We start from the raw sequence: 24,897 nt of genomic DNA on the forward strand, positions 1-24,897 counted from the left end.
GGGGAAAGAAGTAACACCAAGAAACTTCAAAAGAAGCTATCTATATTCATGACAAACAATAATCACATGAAACATAAGAATTTCATTATTTCTTCATTTTAATGTAATTCTATTCTTTGTTGAATTTTGCTCTGCAATTAAAGGTCATATTCAAATATTTGCATAAGTTAGCTTTTCTGTTCACAGTTAAGTGATTGCCATCACACACTTTACCCTTTTACCCACCACCATCTATTCACAAAATTACTGAACCGTGAATAGTTGCATTTGGTGTGTGTATCTGTGTGTTGCGTTTGGGGTGCATACATGCGTGTGCATGATGGAGATGTGGTGTGTGACGAAAGTGTTTGTTTCTCTGCATGGTACTTACACGGCCGTGATTTGGCAAAACAACGTAAGATCTGCATTTTGATACTTTCGAGATATTCGCGATTTTAGATTTTGAAGCCACAAAGTACTAGAATTGTTCCCATTTCTCTCCAGTCGAATAATTTTCCAAGATACTTTTTTTTAAATATGGCTTACATAATTCTTCTAGTATCAAGTTAAAATCTAAGTAAAAAAGAGATTTTTTGTTCAAAATATCAAAGACTTTTTGTAGATACGTTGTTTGCCAGATCACCTAAACTTCGGATCACGTGCGTGGTTAGGCAAAACAACGCAAGTTGTTCTGCGCACCACGGCAGTAGCATGGCAGAACAACGTATCTTACCTCGCACTGAGCAGTAGCAAGGCAGAACAACGTATGTGCAGCGTGCAGCCTCTCTGCGCATCATTCTGTGCAGGGAATGTGATTTAGCAAAACAACGTATTTGCGTTTTGGTGCTCGGCAGTAGCAAGGCAGAACAACGTATGTGCAGCGTGCATCCTCTCTGCGCATCATTCTGCGCAGGGAATGTGATTTGGCAAAACAACTTATCTGCGTTCTGGTACAGTAGCTGCGCTGCGGCTAAGACCGGGCGGGCAACTGCATGCTGCAGTTAGGTTGTTTTGCCATGTCACACAACGAAGATGCGTTATTCTGCCAGAAAAACCGGAAGCTCAAATGAGATTCTGGGACAGAAACTGTTTTGGCAGAACAACGTAAGTAAGTTATGTTGTTTTGCCAAATTATTTGGACTTATTTTGAAAAATCGCTGAAATTTAAATGCATTTTTCTAAGAATTGATATCACTTTGAGAGCTGAAATTTTGACAAATGTTCAAAAATGGCTTAATTTATCTAAAAAGCCAAAAACCTGAAAAACCACAAATTTTCAGATACGTTGTTTTGCCAAATCACCGCCGTACATCATCCCGACATCATGCTTCTATGCACGCCTATTTTAGATAATGGTCTAAATTTTGTACCATGGTGTAAGTTTAAACGACCTTTGTGAGATCGGACCTATATGTCTATTTCTCTTTTTTTCCCCCTCTCTTTTTTGTTTTATGTGCTCTGTCTCTCTCTCTCTCTGTTTACCAGTATATCTCCACCCTGCTCTTTCTCTTTGTTTGTCTCATTCCATCTCCTCTGTGACTCTCTGTGATTGTTCCATCTGTTTTTACCTGTGTCTGTATATTTTCCTCTCTCCCTCTCCCTCTCTCTCTCTCTGCATCACTCCCCACTCTCTCTTGCTTGTTCTCTCCGTGATCTATCACTTGGTCTACTCCCACTTCGTCTAATAGCCATTTACACAGTCTCAACCCACATGGTCTAATCCCGTTTGGTCTACAACCAGTTCGTCGATTGACCATTTAGTCCAATTGCCACTTAGCCTCATTACCAGCTGGTCTACTTCTAGATGGGCTATACCCATTTCGTCGAATACCCACATGCTATTAGACAAAGTGGGAAAAATCCAAGGAGACAACACTGCAATTAGACCATCTGGTCATTAGACGAAACGATAATTAGCCAAATGGGCATTACACCAAGTAAGGATTACACCAAACGGGCATTAGACAAAACTGATAGTACTCAGACCAAATGAGTTTAGCCGTAGTGGTGTTAGAGGAACTGGGAAGTAGACCATCTGATAGTAGACCAAGTGGCAATAAACCATTCTCTCTCCTGCTCCGAGCCTGCACCTCTGGAAGGCAGTCAAGTCTCTCTCTCTCTCCCCCTCTGTCTCTCTACCACTCTCTCTGCTCCTCCCCCTTCCATCCCCTTCTTTCTTTCTCTCTCTCTCCTCTCCTCCTCCCTCTCACCTCTAGAAGACAGTCAAGTGTCTCTCCTTGTCCATCACAAGCACATCACATCACTTATTCATGTTGAACAGTTTTCTGTCTCATCAGTGATTCAATACCGGGTCCTACAAGTAGCAGCAGCAGTGGCATCCCAGGGGAGATGGGGTGCGGGGGGAGGTGGGGTGCGGGGGAGGGGGGAATACATGTGTAGACAACGAAAGCTAATCACCCATGGCCCCATTATCTTCTTGCAGCCCTGCTAATTCGCTCACACCTTGATCTTGTAAATATTGAGTGAGTGGGGGTCACGCCGTGGCATTGAGCTCGCGGAATGTTCTGTAGCATCCTTTAGCAACACTCCACATGCATTTATGATAGGTTTGATAAATTGCCAATCATTGAACCCTCACCTTTTACATCAAGAGCAGTGAGAGTAATCTTGAGTGATGAAAATAATCTGAATTTTCACTTAAACTTCAGAACTTTTATTTCAACTCTTTCTTTTTTGTTTTCTGCCATATACCAAATTCAAAATACATTGGATGAATGGTGCATTTTTTTTTTTGCCAAGCACCATCAAACAGTTACAAAAAAAAGAGAAAGATTTTCTTTTTTATATTCATGATCAAAGAACACACAAACTGAACAACTATACCGGGTGTCCCCCAAAAAAGCGGAACGGTGGATTTTCATTATCTTGCATTCTAAAAGTAATATATTTTTTGACATCATTAGAAAGAGCATCTTCCGCAGAAGACAATGATACCAAAATCTTTATATTTGGTTCAGTACTTTTTATTCTACGCCAATTTCTGTAAATGCAGTCATTTTCAAATTTCGTCGGATTTTTGCAACTTATGAGATAATAATTTGAGCGCCACACGCGATCCACACGGTGAATATTGTGTAAGCTCGGTGATCCGTGTCAACAAACGATACAGCTTTAACATTGGGCGCGGGCCAGGAAAAAACAGTGTGTGTGTGTGTGTGTGTGTGTGTGTGTGTGTGTGTGTGTGTGTGTGTCTGTATGTGTGTGCTGAACCAAATTTTATGATTTTGGTACCATTGTCTTCTGCGGAAAATGCTCTTTCTAATGACGTCAAAAAATATAAAACTTTTAGAACGCAAGGTACTGAAAATCCACAGTTCCGCTTTTTTGGGGACACCCGGTACATATACATGCCTCTCTTAAATGTTCTTAGAAAATGTTTAGTATTCACCCCCTCCCATCCCCCCCCCCCCCCCCCCCAACTCATTGCAAATATTGCGATGGTGAAAGTAGAGCCTACTCTATATTGAGGAAAGTCAATGATGCATGGTACAACATCTACTCAAAACTAAATGAATGAAAGTCGTGGCAGATGCGAGATAAAAATACACACAATTTTACATCAAATATGATTAGATAAGCTTCGGTGTGTTTAATGCGCGGAATTTATGAATCGTGCGAAAAGGAATGATATTGCCGTGTCGACGTCAGCGCTATCCAGTCTGTTGCCTCAATGTCTATGTTCCTGACCAACCAGAAAATTAAACGGTCATCAGATATTGCCAGAACTCTGCAGCACTACCTCGCGAACGCCCTCATTCCATTTCATAAATTGGAAGGGGAAAGAAGAGCACAATTACAATAACAGCTGCTTCAAAACTGTCTCCCCACCCCACCCCCCCTTTCGAAACAGAAAAAGAATGAAATGGCATTACTTTACTTTGAAATAAGCCTATCTGCTCCACGGACTTTTGCATATGAAATAACTAATAGATGTCGGTTCCAATTGCAATTCGCATCAATTACTCTAACAGGTCTCACGAGATGATGAAATGAGTGTTAAATGAACTACTGTAAATGTATTCCTTGTTACTTTATTAGCATAATCATTGTCACTTCATCATTATTATCATCATTATTACATTATCATCATCATTAGAGGATTATCATAATAAACATTCTTTACCACAGGCATTTTCACTATCACCATTAGTAGCACCATTTAAAGGCAAACAATACAAGGATTTGCCCTAACCCGATAAAGACGGACTGATTTTTCTACCACATACATTTTGCTACGACACTTGCCCGAGTATACTCGGGACTCGCCCTCAATAGGTTAACCCCATTAGGCTGGGCTTTTTTGGCTATGCTAAATCACCCATGTCATAATGTACAAGATTGTGTTTTATCACTTTTTTCTTTAAATTACCAGTTTTTAACTTTAATCAACTAATATGCAAATTAAGCCCAACATCTCTTTTTAGCCTCTTAAACACTAATTAAAAGCATTGAGAGTCTTTTTTTTTTTTTTTTTTGGGTTTGCATATCTGTTTTAACATGTCCAAGAACATCATTGTTCATCATAAAAACTTCCAAAAGTCTTTTAAATTCTAATGTATTTTATTGTTTTTGGAATTTCTTACGTATTTCTTCTTTTTTACTTTAATTGTTCTTTCACTTTCTTTTCAATGGAAATTGTCATGGACCACTTTTTTCCATAGGAAATGTACACAAAATTCCAACACTGTGCCCATTTAGATCGAAGGCACATTACAAATGATGTACTTATTATCATTATCATTGTTATAAAAATGGGTGTGGCTCCATAACGGTATGCATGGACATCACAAATTTGGTCTCAAAAGAAAAACGTCAAGAAGCCTCGCAGCGAGGTCTTCATGCATTGCAGAATTGGGAGGGGGGAGGGGAATCTGCCCTTTTAGGGGTAAAATTCTACATTGTACTCACAATCCTCATGGTATTGATAGGTTCTGTGTTAAAAAACAATGTGTATTTTCGTCCTTTCAAATTGTCTTTACTGATTTCAACACATAAATAAATCATATTACCACAAATATGTAATCGTATTCGAAGTCAAACAAAAAATCATGGGGTAAAGAAGAAACAGACACATTTTGATACTTTGAAAGACAGTTGAAACATACATTTGTATTAAACAATCATTCAAAGTGAAATACATGTATGTCAGGAAAATATACATGTATATGAGTAATTCCTGTATGTTTACTCACTCACACACAAACACACACACACCATTCACATGTGCTTACACCCACACTTACACACGCACACAACAGGGGCGGATCCAGGAATTCTGTAAGGGGGGGGGGGGGGGGGGGGGGGGGTGTGCAAAGCGAGGGAGCGTAATGATTGAGCCCGAGGGAGCGGATGGAGCAGGGGGGTGTGGGAGGGGAGTGTCTGCCTTCCTATGGTAGGGATATATTTTTTTTTTATTTATGTTGGTCATCGTGTGATTTTATGCATACTTTTGGTATTTCAAAAAAAAATTAAAGGGGGTGTTGTCCACCCGGATCTGCCACTGCACAAACAGAACTACATATGTACACATGTGGGAAGGAACGCAATATTCTAAGCTCTCTATACAGCTGAAAACTAATACCAAGACATAAATTTAGATAACTTTGCACTGTCAAAATTTTCTGGCTCCTATAGCACTCTGTAAATCCAGCAATAAGATTAAAAACGTGCAACTATATTGCTTTCAACATTCCCTGTCCCATGCATACTGTAAAACATGTTATATTCGCAGCATGAAATTTTCGCGAATTGGAGCCAATGGCCTTTTTCGTAAATTGCCACTAGCAATTTCGTGTGCATGTTAATTTGGCAACTCTTGGCTCTCACGAAATTCGCGAAATTAAAATGCATGTGAACATTCCTTGTTTTATCGTATAATTCTTCAATAGACAGTGGAAATTGTTAAAACTATGCCGTTACATTGTTGTTGGTTCATTTGTTTGTTTGTTTGTCTGTTTGGTTTGATGTGTTTTTTTTTCATAAGTTTTGTTGGGGTTTGCTTTGGTCATGAAAACAGAAAGTTTTACTTAGAAGGATGAATTAAGACACAACATTAACACACAACATTTGTTTTTTACATAAAATGGGAATCAGTTTACTGGCCATACCTGAGGTTGAATTTTGCCGTCTTGGACCATGGCAGTCAGGTAATTCACTTCTTGTCGTATAGCCTCAAGACCCTGGTAAGTGGAAAAAGAGAGCAGAGAGTAACAAATGCCCAGTAACCTTCCACATCTAAGCTACCACGATTTGGATGAAGCAATCAGGAAAAGTCCACTCCCAGTCCTCCATTGACTGCCGTACCAATCTTCACAAAATCTTTCTTTTTTAAAGGGATGGTATAGTATTGGTGGAGATGAGGATTGGGCTTTTAACTTTTTGCGAGATACCAAGTAACCACTTATGAAATAGTATAAAAGAGCGTACCATTCATAGAGGAATTAAATGTTTATTTGATTAAAATCGGTTTGGGAATGGATGAGACATCCAAAAGTGATATAAAACAAAGTTATCGCAACAAAAGGTGGGACTTATCAGGGTCGCTCTGTTTTGGGCATCTAGGCCATTTCAAAATCAATTTTCATCAAATATACGTTGAATTCCTCTTGAAATTACATGCTCTCACATATTTCATAAGAGACTTCTCATTATCTCACCAAAAATGTTAGAAACCTGAGTGAAGTTATAGGTCTCAACCAAAACTATACGATCCCTTTATAATCCTAACCTTACTTTGTGCACCTAATGGCAAGAACACAAGAGTGCTTTCTGCCCCCAAAACATGGATATCTGAAAACTAACTGTCACTCAATAGAAATTACATAACATCGCTGGGGTGACAAAACCCTGTTTCTCAAATTTTGGCAAAAATCATTTTTGGGGGGAGATTAACTGCCAGATACTGTAAAAGTGGATATTTTCGCGCGACTAATTTTTCGCGCTTGGCCGTGTCAGAAGAGTTTCGCGTGTTTATAATTCCGCGGAATCAAGACATCAGGCACAGGAACAAATGGCAAACAAAAATATTCGCATGCTTTTATTTTCGCGCTAGTTTCTGGTTGCACGAAATGCGCGAAAATTTCAACACCGCGAAAATTTCCACTTTTACAGTAATCAGTTTGAGTGATATCCTGTCCAAATTCTATATGTCTCAACCCCAAAAATGAAGCCACCATATGGCACGTCAAAAGAAGGGCGATCCCATTTGTTACAGTGCTTTGGCTGCCATGTTTTTTCGCTCATCTGAACATTTGATATTTTTAAGATATGAGGTTTTGTCACCCTCACAGCAATAATCTCCCTGCAACTGATTGACAAATTGCCCTGCATCGACGTAAATAGGCACTGAATTGAACAGTGTTTTAATAGTAGCCATGATAAAAAATCATGGGCATACATACTCGAGCAGGACTTGAACCCACGACCTCCTGATCACTGGACAGACGTCATCTCCACTAGATCATCGAGCTTTCGCCCGACAGCAAGTGTAGGTTCTAATCCTTGTAGCATGCAGCGGGTACTGCGTATTTATTCAAATTCATGAAATTCTTCCGTGGAGATGCTTTCATTGCAACTGATTGACAAATTGCCCTGCATCGACGTAAATAGGCACTGAATTGATCAGTTGATTGATTGATTGATTGATTGATTAAGGATTAGAACCTACACTTGTTGTCGGGCGAAAGCTCGGTGGTCTAGTGGAGATGACGCCTGTCCGGTGATCAGGAGGTCGTGGGTTCGAGTCCCGCTCGAGTTTGTACGCCCATGATTTTTTATCATGGCTACTACTAAAACACTGATCAATTCAGTGCCTATTTACGTCAATGCAAAGCAATTTGTCAATCAGTTGCAATGAAAGCATCTCCACGGAAGAATTTCATGAATTTGAATAATAATCTCCCTGATCCCTATTGTGTCACCTTGGTCTTCCAGTGGGGCTGAGGCACATTGCTACACTGGTTCCATGACATTTGCTCAGGTTACTGCTACAATTGCTCCCATGAAATTTCGGCATGCTATCAAAGCCAATCATAAATTCAACCCACAAACATAACCTTAACCCTAATCCTAATCCACACATCAAACTAAACCTAAAGCCCTATCACAACACTAACCCTAACCCAAAGTCCCTGGAGAAAATGAGACGAGAGCAATTATCACGGGAGCAAATACCATGTCACCTGGTACCAACACCACAGTGTGATGCTACGTGTATTCAACACGACAACTACGTACAATCGGTCAAGCTTGGATGGCTTACATGCTGATTAAAAAGCTTGGCTATTTGTGTCCCGCTATAACAAAAGGATCCGAAAGTCGGGGAGGACAATTTTCTGAACATGGCATGACATTAATCCCTTACTCTTCTACTTTAATTTCATGTATAGCTAAACTCATAAAAGTTCACTTGCGGAGATATCGATGATTTTATTAGCGCATGTCAAGTGGTTCAGGAAATCAGGGTTTCGAGAAAAACGCCTTCAAAGTTTTCCTTCCAACGCTATCATGATCAAGCGGAGGTGAGACAGTTTTCACCGCTTGACAATAGAAGGTATGCTCCTAGCGACCGCCGCGATGTTCATTCAAGCTTAGCACCAGCGGTCTACGCACGACCAATCAGTAATCAGGTTGCCACGCACTGACCAATAAGATCACTCCCTCGTTGCTGGGGGTGGAGTCTAGTTTCCGGCGCTAAATCCAAATCTTCTGACACATTTCTGTTACGTTGAAAATCGGAAAAACATGGCCAAGAAAAACGCTGATTTCTTGCCCTTCCTTTGATCATTTAGCTCCAAAATTTCGGCAGATGATAGACAAATCATTCTACTACAAAATTTCACCAAAAACAGAAATCTGATCATTTTGACCAATTTTGATGATGTGACTTCAAACTCGATTTTCTCGGCTCAGCCGTCAGCGACTTTAGGATCCTTTTGTTGTAGCGGGTCACATTTAAGCTATTTCAAGAGTCTCTACGCATAAAACATCAAGGGCATGGAATGTACGTAGTAGCTGTGGTCCAGGGGTCTGCCTCTAGACCCCAAGGGGTGTGGGAGTAAATGTGACCCGCGACAACGGTTTCAGGCAAAAGTCGCAAGAGCAAATTCCCTCCTGAGCGGGGTACAAAGATTTTGACCATTATTTTTGTCGATTTAGGTTTTTTGCAGAAATCGAATCTTTGATATGTTTTCTACATCTACACTAAATTTCATAGCATAAGACTAAGTTTTTCCTATCGAAAATGGAATTTTAAGCACCCTATGTTGGATCGCACTCGTCAGTTTCGAGCTTCTTTCGAACTCCGCGCCAATATCCCCAGCGTTGCTACGGCGCGGGGTCTCGCATGCGATTGGCTGGTGCGTCGCATACATTTACATAATTCGGCTTTCGAGACACCAGTTGCAGCGTTTGGGGAATGCTTTGTCCACGCGTGCATGATTACATGCTCCATTGTTCTTGCTATACTGGTAAATACGCTCGCTCTGTAGTGCGTGCTCTTCGTTTGGCTTTCTATCCAAACTATTCTACCGCAATGTTCGACAACGGAAGTGAAACAAAAATCATGTAGCATGACATAACGGTGTGAAAAGAAAACTAGATATTCTCAAACTTGTCTACTTGTACATGTAGTAGAAATTATGACAGCATGAAGGTAGATGAGAGGAAAGGAGCGGTCACATGTGACTAATTATATTCAAATACTACACGTCAAGATTGCACCAAACTAACGAGTCGAGTTTGTTTGTTTGTTTGTTTGTTTGTTTTAATTTAATTAGCACCACCGAACAAAGCAACATATGCGTGTCTTGTAAAAGTAACACAAACAGGAAGCGTGACCCTTGCCAGCACAGGCAATTTTCTGCCTTCAAAAGGGTTGCCAATGATATAGACAAATCAACCACAATGAAAACGCGATTTGGAAATGTGTGGATTCGCCACCGCTCCTGTTACATGCACACGGTCATGGCGTGTGGATGCCATTGCGTAATGCGTGCACCAAATACACATGTACATGTACACCATACAGCTGTACGTGCAATTATCGTATTCGCCATCTTGAAAGACGTACTGTAAACAAACCTGAGCGAAACGCATTGTTTTTCGGCTCCATACGCTGAGCTCCGAGGAAGGTGCCCGGGAAATTTGACTCTCTCAGTGAGCCAATCAGAAGGCGATGTGCTTGCTAGAGGCGGAGCTTAACATCAATTGGCACCATCGTACAGATGGGTGATTCTCCCCTCGCATCGCGCTCGGACATAGTCTTTGAGAAAGAGGTGAATCTTCAAAGCCTGTTTTCTCGCAATTTTGTGAGGCTAACAACTTAAAAAGTGCATTTTATTTCTCTTTCTATGCCCACTTATGGTGCCGAAGAATACAAGTGTTTTATATCAATGCAAAGCTTAGGAAATGGGCAATGTGATTCACTGAAAAAATGAATTTTCAAAATTCCCGCCTTTTGCCTGAAACCGTTGTGGCCGGTCACAAATAGTTTCTTTACCTTTGTGTTTGCTGCATGCACTACTGGAGTCACTGTACCAAAGTCTGAGGTGACTGCGATATTGACGTCAACATTGTGGTATCTGTCAATACACAAGAAAGCATTGAGGAACAAGAAGATCATGTTACATAACCATAGTAGGGACAGAACTGATGAACTAAATTACATGTAATATATCATTCTTGTCTGTGTCTATACAATGCAAGGCAGCCCATTTACTGAATGATGTTTACATTTACAGACTTTGATTTGTCAGCACGTACATTCTACATACATGCTTTTTCATCTCTAATTTCAATGCTACATGAATTGTAAGATTAACTCTTTTTTCCTTTTATCACACAACATAATTCCACAATTTTTTCACTGAAATCTTAAGTTATTTACTTAACTATGATTATCATTATTACTGCTTTTACTATTGTTATTAATATTCTTAGCATTATTATCATTATTTTCAGAATATGTGTCTTTATTATCAGTTCACCTCATTAACCTGCCTGGGCTGAAACAAAATCATTTTGAATAGCGAATATTTGTTGTTAAAAAAAAAAAAACCAAAGTATAAACAAATGCTTGAATTAACAAATGTATCAGATGGTACATTTTTAATAATTTCATATGGATTTTTTATTTCTATTATATAGTGACAACATCAAGACATCAAAAATTTTGAGGGAAAAGTTGTAGTTCTTAATATTTCATATCATTTTTTTTTCTTACATTGAACATGCAGCCAGTAAAACGTCATTCACAGCTCTCAACCAATGAGATTGCGGAATTTTTTCAAGCGGTTCTTAAACTCTTTATGTGCCACATTCACACGCCTGACTACGTCAACGGTGTGCACATTCTGCTAAAATGCACAAACCCACACAAACTGATCTACAAATTGCCAAATGCCACAATATAATGAAAGCATTTTTTTTTTTTTTTTTTTTTTTTTTTTTTAATTCTATTCCTGTCCCATGTACCTTGCATTTTATGTGGTGATTGACTATCAAGCGGTGTTCCCTACTGGATTTGCTAGTCAATTGTAAGTTTCTGCAGGGAGGTGAGACATCCTGACTGGTTTTTGTCACTGTTTTTGCGTGCAAAAGTCATGCCTGGACAATAATGTAGTTACCGGTCATTTGAAAGAAAAACAATCACAGATTTGTCATACAATTTTAATATACATCACAGCAAAGCTTGGCATTTTTCTACAACTTTGCTCATTACATGTCCAGGGTAACAAAAATCTATAAAAGCTACATAGATTTGAAAAACAGAATGTTTTCCCCAAAGTATGACTACTTTGCTGTCTCAGAATAAAGTGGCACACTAATGTTGCACAATAATTTGTGACCCCCTACAACAAAATGATCCTAAAGTCGGGGGAGGTCGATTATTTGAAAATTGCATGATATAATCCCCTAATCTTTCTGCTTTAAATTGATATATAACACATTTTATAAAAATAATCTGCTGTGGAGATATCGATGTTTAAATGAGAGCATGTCGAGACGTCTGGAAAATCACTGTTTCGAGAAAAGCGCCCTAAAAGTCTTCCTTTCGACGCAATCACGATCAAGGGACACGCAAGTCAGTTTTCACCTCTGGACAATAGAAGGTAAGCCCTAGCAACCCCCGAAGAATTCATTCAAGCACATCAGTGTCGGCGGTCTCCTCACCAACCAATCAGTGACCACGATGTAAGAAGCGGCTGAGCATAGCGCACCCCGCCCGCATGCACCAGTCGACTGGGCAGTGTGCGAGCTTCACGCTTCAGTTAGCAGCAAGCAGCAAACTGACCAATGAGATCACTCTGGTCGTTGTTAGGGGCGGAACCTATCTGTGGCGCTCAATCCAAATTTTCGAACCAGTTTCTGCTTCGTTGAAACGCAAAAAAACATGGCTCAGAAAAACGCTATTTTTTGGTCTTTCCTTTGATCATTTTGCTTCAAAATTTCGACAGATGATAGAAGACATGTTAGACTCCAATAATATATCAAAATCAGAAAATCGTAAGTTTTGACCAATTCTAATGCTTTGACTTCAAACTCGATTTTCACAGCTTCGACCGTGCACGACTTTAGGACCTTTTTGTTGTAGCGGGTCACATTTTAAGAGTTAATAAGACTTACTGTCTGATCTTGTCACCAAACCACGCTGAGTTTGCGTCTGGTATCTTCATACAGGCGAGGGAAGCAGCTTTGATGATGAATTCATTGAGGGTGATTTGATTATCCTCACCCACCATTTCATTTAGATTCCCTTGTAATCTAATACAGAAAGGAGACAATGGTAAGAGTCAATTCTGTCAAATCAAATCAAATCAAATCAAATCAAATCAAATCAAATCAATCAAAAGAACACTAAATGCAACTTTCAACTACAATAGTACTCTTTTCATGGACAAAGATATTTGTGTGGTTTGGTTTTTAAAAAAAAAAAAAAAAAAACAGACTTACCCCCTTTTCAGACGCATGCCATTTTATACCAAAACTTGATAACGAAACGACGTATAAAGAATCATCGTATAGCCGACAGACCGTTCAGACACTAATTTCGACCGCTCTGGGAAACGTCGTATAGATGTGCAGTTTCCCACTGCGCATGCTGTTTAAATATAGTCGTGAGTGACAGCTGTGTGGTCACCTTTCGTGCGCTCTCCCATTAAGCCCCGCCCAGTTATACCGTTCTATGGTCGCCATACGTTCAGACGCACACGGAATGCTGATTCGTTATCGAGTTCTAGTTCGAAACGATGCTCTGACCGTCGTTTCGCTATACGTCGTTTCGTTATACATTGTACGTCATTTCGTTAGTCAGCGTTCAGACATATAAAAATTCATCGTATAGCTATACCGTTTTAGTATAGCTATACCGTTTTAGTATAAATTTTTTGCGTCTGAATGCCCTGTAAAGTGTCTGTGGCCGTCAATGGGAGACTTGTGGGTCCATGACATCATCAACTGCTAAAATTTGTATCTGTGGTTGTCACTATAGCGTCTTGATTGACAAGCTCAACTAGGCCAAAGGAAGTTGGTGGCCAAACCATAGTCAAAACATTTTCAGGAAACATATAACACTAAGAATAAACATACCCCAGTCAGAAAGTAATATGACCACCTTGTTGTACTTTTCAACCCACGAGCCAGGTCTTTGTTATGGCTTATATGTCAATCATTCTACTGTATTTTGGGGCTGATCAAATGCATATTATGGGCTGAAGGAGTTGGATACAGAGGCTCCAATGAAATACAAAGCATACACCACGAGATTGCTCTGCAGTAGTTACTCGTCTGATTTAAGTGTGACGCTTGATTATAAAACTAAGAATGCTACAGTTACTAATATCACTGATTCACGGAAATGTGTGGAAATCTAAAATTCAATCACTTTTTCATCTTGGATCTGATTTTGCTGAAACTTCTATCACTCCCTTCTATCAAGTTAACTTTATTTATAAAAGTTAACTTGAATATGGAGTGGAGTTGTACTTTCCGACCACAGGATTTTTGGTAATCATGCTACTTATGCATTATAGATTTCTGTCATGCCATAAAGTACTGTATGTCACAATAACAAATACTTTAAAACATGATCATGTATTTTCCTTGCCACATCTTTCAATACTCTTGATGAGTGAAATATACTTCAAATGATCTGCATACAGTGGGCAAAAAAAAAACCCAGAACAAAACAAAACACTTTCAAAATACCTGGCCATTCCTATAATGGCATACAATGGATTGTTCAGCAGATTCTTTGAGGATTTCTTACCTAAGCACGGCAGCGACATCAATGTCGGCCATGAGATAGTAGTGTGGGATGGTCTGCTTGGAGTAGATGGCAGCATTGGCTTGCTCCTGGAGACAGAATGAGAGAGAGTTTACTATCTGATGATGGTAGAGGGCGCTGTTTAACAATGTTTCCAGAGAGTGAAAGATTGAAACTGTGTAGTCAGTCCTACATGCTACCTGAACTTTTGATTTGTGTGAATACAAAGGTATGAACACGTTTTGGTCGAAAACTGAGTAAACGCTGCATGCTTGAAAACAGTAAAAATCTGTGAGAAACAGTAAAAATCTGTGAGAAACAGAACTAACCACATTACTAGCCAGTAGTGTGAGAACAAGTCATTCACTAAGCAAATCATTAGCATGGTGACTTTGTCTATAGACTTCTCGATAGTGACAGCACAATTCTAAAACTGGTATGCTGGAGAGTTTTGTTACTGTGGAACAAGAAATTTTTGTGTGCATGAAACTTTCACAAAATTAATTTTACGAGAAGCCACAATTCATGATAGTAAAATGCACAACAGAATCCAGTACACGTCGAATACTCAAATATTTTTCATAGAAGGCAATTTGCAGAAGTTTCATGCTGCGAAAAAGGCTGCTGGCTCAATAAAAAACTATTGCAAACCTACAACACCGCAGGTACCATGCACGGGTTGGGGAACATTTTTTAAACTGGAAAGGCTGCAACCACCGAGTGGGGCAGGGATGAAGGGTACCTCCCCCCCCCCCCCAACCAAAAAAAAAAAACAACACACAACAAACAAACAAACAAACAAACAAACAAACAAACAAGACCCCAAACTACTATACCTGCAGGTACACTTGTACCATGCACGAGTTGTGGAACTTTTTTTTCCTTCTTCTTAGTGGAGGGGCTGTGGGCATGGGGTGGGGCAAGGATCAAGGGCACGCTCAAAACAGGAAGTTACTAAAGACAACACCTTCAGAAAAAAAAAACTATGTGTTGAGATTTTTCCCCGATTATCTCTTTTAAAGACCAAAATAGGGGGGCTGCAGCTTCTCACCTCTCACCCCCCCCCCCCCCCCTCCTTAGTTTAGTGTCCCCTGCCATGGGAGCAGCATGGAATCAACTAATCAGTTTGGGGCATTATCATATGTCGTCATGGCAACTGTATCCACACTGACTGCAATTATCCTGGCTCCAAAATACTTGAAAAATCTCTTCATGAAATGCGGTCCTAATACACCTTGTTGAGAACTTTTATGAGTTGTTATAAACATGATGATATTCACTGGGTCAGTATATAATCTGGGAAAGGAGAAAAGGCATGCACATTACAACAGCTTCTTTACCATCCTAAGTGCATCAACTGGTATGTCGGTAAAAGCAGCAGCCACTGGTGCGCCAGGCATCGCCACGGCAACACCTGGTACATAAGCCTCGATGTCAGCCTTCACGATACGACCACCAGGGCCTGTTCCTTGGACGAGCTGCTCAAGACACAGAGAATTCAAACATAAAACTTCAGTTTATATTATTTTCTTTGGTGAAGTCTATGCTGTAAACCCTTTTTTTCTCTCTCTCTTATTTGCACTATTTTCTTTCCACATTTGAACACTGTATCAATTAATTAAGTGCTTGGAAACACAGTATGAGGTATTCATCAATGTACAATAACTTCCTCATAAGCTCAAAATCTCTTTTTTGGGGGGCCCTACTTGACACTCTGCACATCTGAACACTGTATTGATTAATAAACTGCTTAGAAACAAAGACAAGTGTGAGGCAGTTTATCCAGGGCTCGACACTAACAGTGGCCCAGCGGCCCGGGGCCACCAAAAATGAAAGTCGGGCCACCAAATTTTTAAAAAGGGCAAATTTGGTGGCTCGCCTCGGGCCACCAAAATTTTTTTAAAAGTATGTCAATAAATTTGTAACTTTTTGCGCCAGAAATGCATAAATGCATGCAGTGAGTTAATGTTTTTTAATGTTTTTTTTCGGGCCACCAAATTTTTCTCTCTGGCCACCAAAAATTTGAAATTGATGATTTTGGTGGCCCCATCGGGCCACAAAAAAAATAAAGTTAGTGTGGAGCCCTGGTTTATCAATGTACAATAACTTCACCATTATCATTAGAACATTCTGTTTGTTTTGAGCTTTGCAGCAAGATCAGCACTTTGCTTGCATTCTGCTAAATCCTGATGCATAGAGAAATGGATTGATGAGTATCATCCTTTTGGTGAACTTGCCTTGATGTCGAGCAAAGAGAGACTAAACATATTTATCACATTTATTGTTACTGATAGTACACGCTTTTCATCTTCATGAGCAAAATCAGCACAAAATTCAACAAAGTAGCTCTACTTAATGTGCTCATGGCCAAATAGTGATTCAAGAAACACAGCCATCTGCAGGCAGCTACGGGTAACAATTTTCAAGCTACTGATGAAGGAGGTATCGCCTTGGTGCACCAAGTCTGAACCCATTGAGGACGAACTGATTTTGCTTTAACACTCATTTCCCATAGACACCTGTCTGAGTATTCTTGGGACTCGTCTCCAACAGGTTAATACTATTTACATTCTTTGACTTAGGCAGATGCTCACTACTGACTGGATTACTATGATCATGTGATTAGTGGTTTATTTGGCATGTTCTCCCATCGAGAACATTTTCACGTAAACACTACAGAAGCAGTACCATACACAACAAAATGATAATATCTTAAGCAAAATCATAGCAATAACCTTTTCATATTCCATTCTATGGGTGTGCACAACTTAACTCATTGAGGACGAGTCCCGAGTATTACTCGGGCAGGGGTCTACGGGAAATGCATTTTGTAGCAAAATCAGCCCGTCCTCAATGGGTTAAAGCATAATGCTTGCTACCGGCTTCATAGTAATTGCATGAAAATGGCTAGATGACATGCTCATTGATAAACATGGCACAGTGAGGGTTAATACTTACACCAAGCTCAATGCCTCTCTCTGCTGCCATCTTCCTTGCCAGAGGGCTTGCAAAGACTCTCCCCTGGGGTCCCGAGGCTGGGGGGACCACCCCTACCCTAGGGGGCTGTGGCGGAGGGGGTGAGGTTGGAGCTGGGGCCGCTGGTGGTGGGGTGGGAGCAGCAGGGGCCGGGGGTGGCGTGGGCCTGGGTGGAGGTGGGGCTGGGGCTGCTTGAGAGGCCTAGGAGAGAATGTAAAGGTTGTAAGGTCATAGGGCAGGACATGGCATACTTTTCAATATTCTCAACAAGATAAAAAGAGATTAAATAAACTGAGAGTATCTTCATTTGCTTGCTTGTCTAGGACAAGTATGAATGAATTGCTGTATTTGTAACAGTTACTGGAACTGGTGGAAATTGAAGGCTTGTTTTAATCAGATCACTTTTATTGTTTTTCCTTGTAAATGTAATTTTTATCAAATTATTCTATTTTAATCTTGTACATTAGTGGAATAATTGAGAGGATAAAACAAATTATTTTGGGGGTAACAGTATTGTTGAGAGTTGGAACTGCATCAGTTTGAAATAAAGGATACTTACTGCAGCTTGACAAAAATGAATTTCACACAGTAACTCTTCTGCAACAGATTAAACCATTTAAAGATCACTTATCAGTGACAGTTTGAGTTAAATATGGCACATCAAATATCAATTTATCATCTGGGTGGCAAAGAACTGTCTTCCATGTGACATTAACAGAGACTCCAACTCTCCCGTTTTCGACGGGAGATCTCCCGCTGAAAACCCATTTTTGCAAAATCTCCCGTTCTCCCACTTGAGATTTAATTTCTCCCGCCTTGGCTCTGTGTCTCCCGTTGGAGAGGATTTCTTACTTATTGTATGTTGAAAAAAATAAGCCTTAGATAGCACCAGAGAGCATCTAGTGCCCTAGGAACTTCGCACTTCGCACACATTAACTTGGAGTCTCCCGTTTGCTAGGGGTTTCAGGCGGGAGAATCTCCAGATCAGAAGGTGTTTTGGGTTGGAGTCTCTGCATTAACATACATGTACATCTAGAATGACAACAACTGTACTCCAAAGCATGACATAGCTATAATTTTGCATTACTTTAGAAACGAAAGAATTTAAGAAGCAAGTCTCCTTGCCGTTGTGGGAAAACAGCGTCTCAACCGAGTCAATGTTGAGTTTTTCATATTTTCTGAAAGAGTTTTCCTTCATCTACATTACTCTTTAGTTTGGGATCATAACATGAATGGAAAAGTGTGTTTTCAGCAGTTTTTCTACAACTCTTTTTTGGGGGAGAGTAGAATGATAAGGTATGTCTTAGAGACCCCCTTTTCACTTCTTGAAATCCGTTGCATACTCTTCACTTTCAAGTCTAACAACTTTTGAATGGATAATACTACTGCTTTGAAAGTTGGTATTAATCATGGACAGAATGTGTTAATGAAGTGTGCCAAATTTCAGCTTAATCTGATAATCCCTTCATTGTTGTTGCTCCTGTGGTTCACATCCTGTAGTTTTGTCCCTTTCATCACGCAGCTAGCGCGGCTTGGTAAAAATTAAGCACTTGAATAGACCCTGTACTTCAGAGCCTCTTTTTTTCAGTTCACACTTTTCCAGAGTGTGTACTTTCTTTCCTGTATTCAGCTAGGTTAGGGGAGTCCATTTGAGTTGAGTTATACATCATTTTAAAGCTTAGAGTCTGCTCTTTCAGAATCTGCCCCTTGACTGAAAATCCATGTCTGGCAACTTTTTGCTGGTTTTGTGATGCAGGGTCACATATGCAATTGTATGTTAGATGAAATCTCTCTCATACCAGTACACACCACAAAGGACTATCCCACAGGACCAGTCTGGGTCACATGTCCATAGGTTGTTGTCCACAGTTGCCCTGGAGAAAGAAACTATGTACATGTATGGTGTTGTGGTGGAGGAACTTACCGTCTCTTGATGCACTGGGCTGGGTGGAGACGGAGGGTCCTCTATCACTCCAAGATCCTCAAAATCCTTGAACGCCGCCACATCCGATTCTTCCTCGGCCATGATACAAAGCAGCTAAAAAGCACAAACACACACATCTTTACAATAATAATAGTAATTGGCATCACATAATCAATCTATCGTCTCTAGGGTGACAAGACCTAGTATCTTGAAAATCATTAATTTTCAGGAGAGCCAAAAAAAAAAAAAATTTGTTTATTTTGCAAAATAACATCATTGTTGATGTCAGATAATGCAGAAACATTGTTTTGGATGACATTAAAGATTATAATGTTTTGATACTCAAATTAGTATTTTTCATATGAAAAACTAAGATATAGGAAGTTTCTAAATAAATGCTTATTGAGATATGAGGTCTTGTCAACCAAGAGATGATATCTAGTGGGTTTTTTTTTTCTTTTCAAGGTTTAATGACGAGCAAAACCAAAACATGAGAGTTAAACTGGTCAGTTTGCATACAACAGAGTGCTTCGATACAGTAAAGAGGATGTTAACACAAAACACAAATGGAGCACAGCCCTTTGTTACATTATATAACTTTCAGGGCACCGTTTCAAATCGTCAGTCCTGATCCTATGACAAGTTGTCAGTCTCTGAAAATTTCAGTAAAATTCTTGGTTGTGATAGGGTGAGAAGCTCTGGTCACTGACTGTTTCATAATATGGTGATTGTCAGAGACCGACAACTTGTCAGGGCTAGCAACTTTCATGAAACGGTGCCTAGGTGATCGTTTCTTAAATTTGATATACAGACTCAGCTCAGTCATGATTGAGCTTGAAAAACTATAAACCTTTAAATGACTGTGCAAGAGAAATGGTAAAACACAACTAAGTACCAAACACTCAGTTTACAAATCATTATTAGCTATGAAAAGAAACACAGACTTATGGGAAGCATCTGCCTTCTGGTTGGAAGAAAACAGTCTTGATTACCCTTCCGACGGGGACATCCTTGGCACCCTCGTCCACAAAGATCTTGGCCAGATACCCCTCTTCCGATGCCTCAAATCCCATTGTCGCTTTGTCCGTCTCAATCTCACATAGCAAGTCACCGTCTTGTATCTTGTCTCCAACCTTTGAATTGTATCAAGGAAAGTCAGGAAGATTTGGTTCACCTGTGGTGCTGTCTATGGCATTTTCTATCTTTGGGGTGAAATGCCAATTCATGTATACATTGATACTGTTACTTTCTTTTTCTTAAAGGCACATTATGGGCAGTTGATACCATTTGCTGACTATTGCTAGTCACTCGGGGTGGACCATGAAGTCTATGACCAAGTCGGGCATGTCAATGTGGTGCATAAAGAGTTAAATGATATTTCATTTGTACATTTGAAAAATTGTCATAATTATTGTTTGCATATCTTAATTCTTGAAATGCAGTAGAAATTGCAGTCACATGAAAATTGAGGGTATAGAGTGTTTCATTTATTTATTAATTTTTAAAATTTCAGCCACTGGCTCTGCAAACTTTAGTCCAGTTAATTTGCTCAATGGAAGAACATCTTACATGATTAGATTCTAAGTGCATACCTTTAAGAGAACATTGTACAGTACATGATGTATTATTATCTTGATGTGTTTCATAACATTATATTGATTGTACATGGAGTTGGTTCACTTTGTGATGGATAAATATAAATTACACAGTATGAAATTTCTAGGGCACAGACTGTATGAAGATGGTGTAAATGGCATCTCCCCAGTAAAGTAAAGAATTGTAGGAGGAAGGTAGATCAAGAATTTACCTGTTTTTCCCATCTGACGACACTTCCCACTTCCATGGTTGGTGAGAGAGCTGGGAGAGTGATTTTGAAATGGGCTGGCAGATCTGTAAGGTATGAAAATACCACAAGTTTTCATACACAGTAAGCGGACACTTTTCATGGTGTGAACATTTTCAGCACTGTTTGTCTTAAAGGACTGGTGAATAATTATGACCTATAAAAATGCTGTCATTTGTGACATTCACAAACACACAAGGTTAAAAAAATAACTGGCTAGATTTTAACTCTGACTCAAGACTGCACTGCAGTTTCCATTTTCAATATTATTTGTCAGTTGAAATTCAAATCTCATACTTACACATTTGTACTTTCTAAAGAATTCAAATCTAAAAAAAAATATACCTCAACTTCATTCAAAAATTATAAAAGTAAATTACAAATGGTGTTGCATTATGTTCTGCTACAATCATGATCATTCGTAACATAAAACATGTGCAGAACAAATCATTCCCAGAGTTGTGAAAACAACAATAATCACTGAAAATTTAAACTGCTAACACCTGTTGACCTAACATGACACACTACAATGTACCTTCTGATGAGAAGAATCTGCAAGGGTTTCTCAGCTGGTACAGAAGCCGAGGCTTGCTCAGAGTTGAGCTGTGGAGACATCTGCAGGATGGACAAAATAACATTGAATACACGATAAGGTAAATGTGCACATATTGAACTTTATACAGCCAAGAATACATGTAGCTATACAAAACCTGCTAACATTCATACATTTAAAGTTTATAGGGAGGTATAGTATGATACCATAAAGATATGTAAGTATAGTATAAGAATGTCAGGGAATTATACAAGTACTTGTGTGTCACATCACATTCATCCCAATGGACCATAATGCCTAAACCAAGAAGTTTATAAATCTTCTCAACAAGAAATTTGAGTTTTCAGAAAATCACTTTCAGAATCAGGTAGTAAAAATTTGACAGGTCTGCATGCAATGGGTGGAGATTCATCACTATAGACATTGAGGTCAAATATGTCACAAGTCATTACTGGCAGGAAGAGCACGGTGAAAATTTGATTTACAATACATTTACAAATTCTCCCGTGGAGCTGACCTTAATATTGTGCGTACATCCCTTTTAAATCAACAATGCAAAGTAGAATGTAGATAATGATTCAAATGACTGTTTTGCATTCAATAAAGACTCCATCATTATTCTGATAACTGAAAAATGTCAATGTTCTTGGTTATAACAGCTAACAGGATGTCTTTTTTAATTTTCTCGAAATTCTCTGTAGGCCTACCACAAATCACAATCACAATGTCAGTTAAAGCCAAGGACTTGCTGGGTCTTTTTTAGGAACTCCACTAGCTAACCAGGACTCAGTGCAGGAGCCAGGAGGGAGGGCAGGGGTGGGGTGGAGCAACCAATAACCAGGAACACACAGACATGACAGATGAAGATAAGACATTAATGTAGGAATTATCTGGACTGGATGCTACACTGTTAGTGTATTTGAAGTGTAACATAGATAGTTAGATACACATACATCTCTACATGTATACACTGATGCATGATGTGGATCTATCAAAAGAAACTTGCGTAAATTACAGCGACAAGGGCAAGGCTGTGTGACTGAGTGTGAGTTTGCGTTACAAACTTTACTTGAGCTGGATGAACAAGTAATTGGAGAATTATTGTAGACCCTAGCCTAGCTAGCCAGCCTAGACCTAGTTAAAATTTAGAAAGCACTGTAAAAATAAATTCAGAGACTCCAACTCTCCCGTTTTCGACGGGAGATCTCCCGCTGAACATGCTGAAAGCCCAGTTTTACAAAATCTCCCGTTCTCCCACTTGAGATTTGATTTCTCCCGCCCTGGGCAAAGTGGCTCTGTGTCTTCCGGTGGAAAGGATTTCTTACTTATTGCGATCGTATGTTGAAAAACTGAGCCTTAGATAGCAGCAGAGAACATCTAGAACCCTATAGCAATAGGAACTTTGCGCTTCGCACACATCAACTTGGAGTCTCCCGTTTGCTAGGGGTTTCGGGAGGGAGAATCTCCAGATCAGAGGGTGATTGGGGTTGGAGTCTCTGTAAATTTAGGTGTAACTTAAATCATGAGAACTACAGACTACACGCATATGATGATAATTCATGAGATGTATAAGTTTGAAGAATAATTCCTCTCATGCTTACGTAAGGTCTTGTCTCTGGCCGTATCATATTTCTCAACGGTGCATTGATCACGTTCAGTAAACGTGACAGATCAACAAGTCTTACAAAACACACTACATTATTTGCTATGTATGGGACAATGATAACTTGCACCGACTGAGGTTTAGTGCCTTTGATCCACATGCAATTTCAGACGACATGACACCAACCTTTCAGCTTGATTTATGAGCCTCAAAGTCCTGTATGAACATGTTCCAACATTCCAGGCTTTGGTCGAGCTCGAGAAAGATCGAGCTCGAAGGAGACATCGAAATATGGAAGAACTTCTCTGCATTCTCGCCGGTGTTACCCTACCCGGGTTAACCTGGATGAAAAGATCCTCGATCGGATCGGATCGTGCCGGATGACCTTTACCCTCTATCGTGGGATGTCGTTCGTGTTTGGTGTCTGGGCTCTCTCTCTCTCTTCCGTCTCAAAGCATTATGACTATGCGGCAAGCATATACATAGACTATGACTTCTTATATTTCTTCTTCGTTCTCTCTGTCTTTCTTTTTTTTTTTTTGTTCTTGATTGGTGTAGGTTTGGAGTGAAATAGAGCAATATAAACAGTCATCACAACGACTATCTAGATAGTCAGATGGATTTTGATTGGCTTGATTGAATGTCGGTATGGGATACGAAAAAGGAGTAACATGATCACCGTCCCCACTCCTCCCTCTCCCTTTCCCTCCCTATGTCAACATCTAACCATCTTCTGAGCTTTTGCAGAGAAGTGCATCCTTCATTGCATTCAGCGCACTGAAGGCACCCTTGTTGGTCGTAAACTGTGCGCCAAGATACTATAATATATGCACCACTGGTACTATTTTTACCTCAAAAACATAATTTTTTATTCTTCAAACATGATTCAAGATAATTTAAGATCGTGGATCATGGTTGTGTATTGTGTTAGTCTGTATGTACCTACAGTTTTTTGTTTGTTTGTTTTTTCAGTCTCGTGGTTTCCTCAAAGGGAATTATTCACTATCAAGACACGCAAGGTCAGTGAGGTAACATAAGTTATTGAATTTGAAAAAGTTCCTTGAAAAATGCCCCCAAAATACGTGTAGTTTTGATCCAGCTGAAATAATTTTTGGTGTGCGCCTCCATAGGTAGCCCCACTCATTTAGGACTCTGATTATATTGTCTCTTTTACCTGGTTTATGCTGCATTTTTGCAGTATGGTTGTTTATATTGTATTCTGTTTGTGTCAAGGATCTTGCTAGACCATTTCTAGTCAATTTGTTGGTAAGTTACCTGTATATTTAAGCAGATGAATTTTGTATCTTGATACTGTTGCCTACTCTGTATTGCCATTTTCAGTGTCCAGTGTTGTACACTTGCTTCGTGCATCTTGTATGTGTACTTGCTTTGTACTTTCCCTAACAAAAAAGTCCTGTGGTACTCCCTGTGGTACTTGTTGGTACCACACAATGTACCACACACTTGTAATGTTACCACAGGAACTGTGTGGTACTGTACCACAGGCTTGAAGGGTACTCCCTGTAGTACTCGTCAGTACCACACAATGTACCACATAAATAAATGTTACCACAGGAACTGTGTGGTACTGTTTTACAGGCTCATGTGGTACTCCCTGTGGTACTGGTTGGTACCACACAATGTACCACACAAATATATGTTAACACAGGAACTGTGTGGTACTGTGTCACAGGCTCGTGTGGTACTCTGGGATCACCACAGGACATTACCACAG

At 39.7% G+C, this 24,897-nt stretch overlaps 1 protein-coding gene and 1 non-coding gene across 2 annotated transcripts; one reads left to right on the forward strand and one right to left on the reverse strand.

Annotated features, from left to right (window-relative positions):
* Nucleotides 1-6,107: 6,107 nt before the first annotated feature.
* Nucleotides 6,108-23,473, reverse strand: LOC139714588 (dihydrolipoyllysine-residue acetyltransferase component of pyruvate dehydrogenase complex-like; the record flags this gene model as incomplete). Its single annotated transcript, XM_071626277.1, has 12 exons — nt 23,349-23,473; nt 21,542-21,621; nt 20,971-21,053; nt 20,156-20,296; nt 19,177-19,277; nt 17,607-17,622; nt 17,222-17,440; nt 15,604-15,741; nt 14,267-14,352; nt 12,625-12,762; nt 10,499-10,580; nt 6,108-6,179 (listed from the first exon to the last, which is right to left on the reverse strand). Coding segments are annotated over exons 1-12 (1,281 nt in total), but the record flags the coding sequence as incomplete, so codon positions are not given.
* Trnat-ggu (transfer RNA threonine (anticodon GGU)) lies at nt 7,684-7,756 on the forward strand. The gene has a single exon. It is a non-coding gene; the product is annotated as a tRNA-Thr (tRNA).
* Nucleotides 23,474-24,897: the final 1,424 nt, after the last annotated feature.

This window comes from Diadema antillarum, unplaced genomic scaffold (genome assembly GCF_040938485.1).
Source record: "Diadema antillarum isolate AM-2024a unplaced genomic scaffold, OU_Dant_1.0 seq00002331_RagTag, whole genome shotgun sequence".
In the NCBI taxonomy this organism is placed as follows: Eukaryota; Metazoa; Echinodermata; class Echinoidea; order Diadematoida; family Diadematidae; genus Diadema; species Diadema antillarum.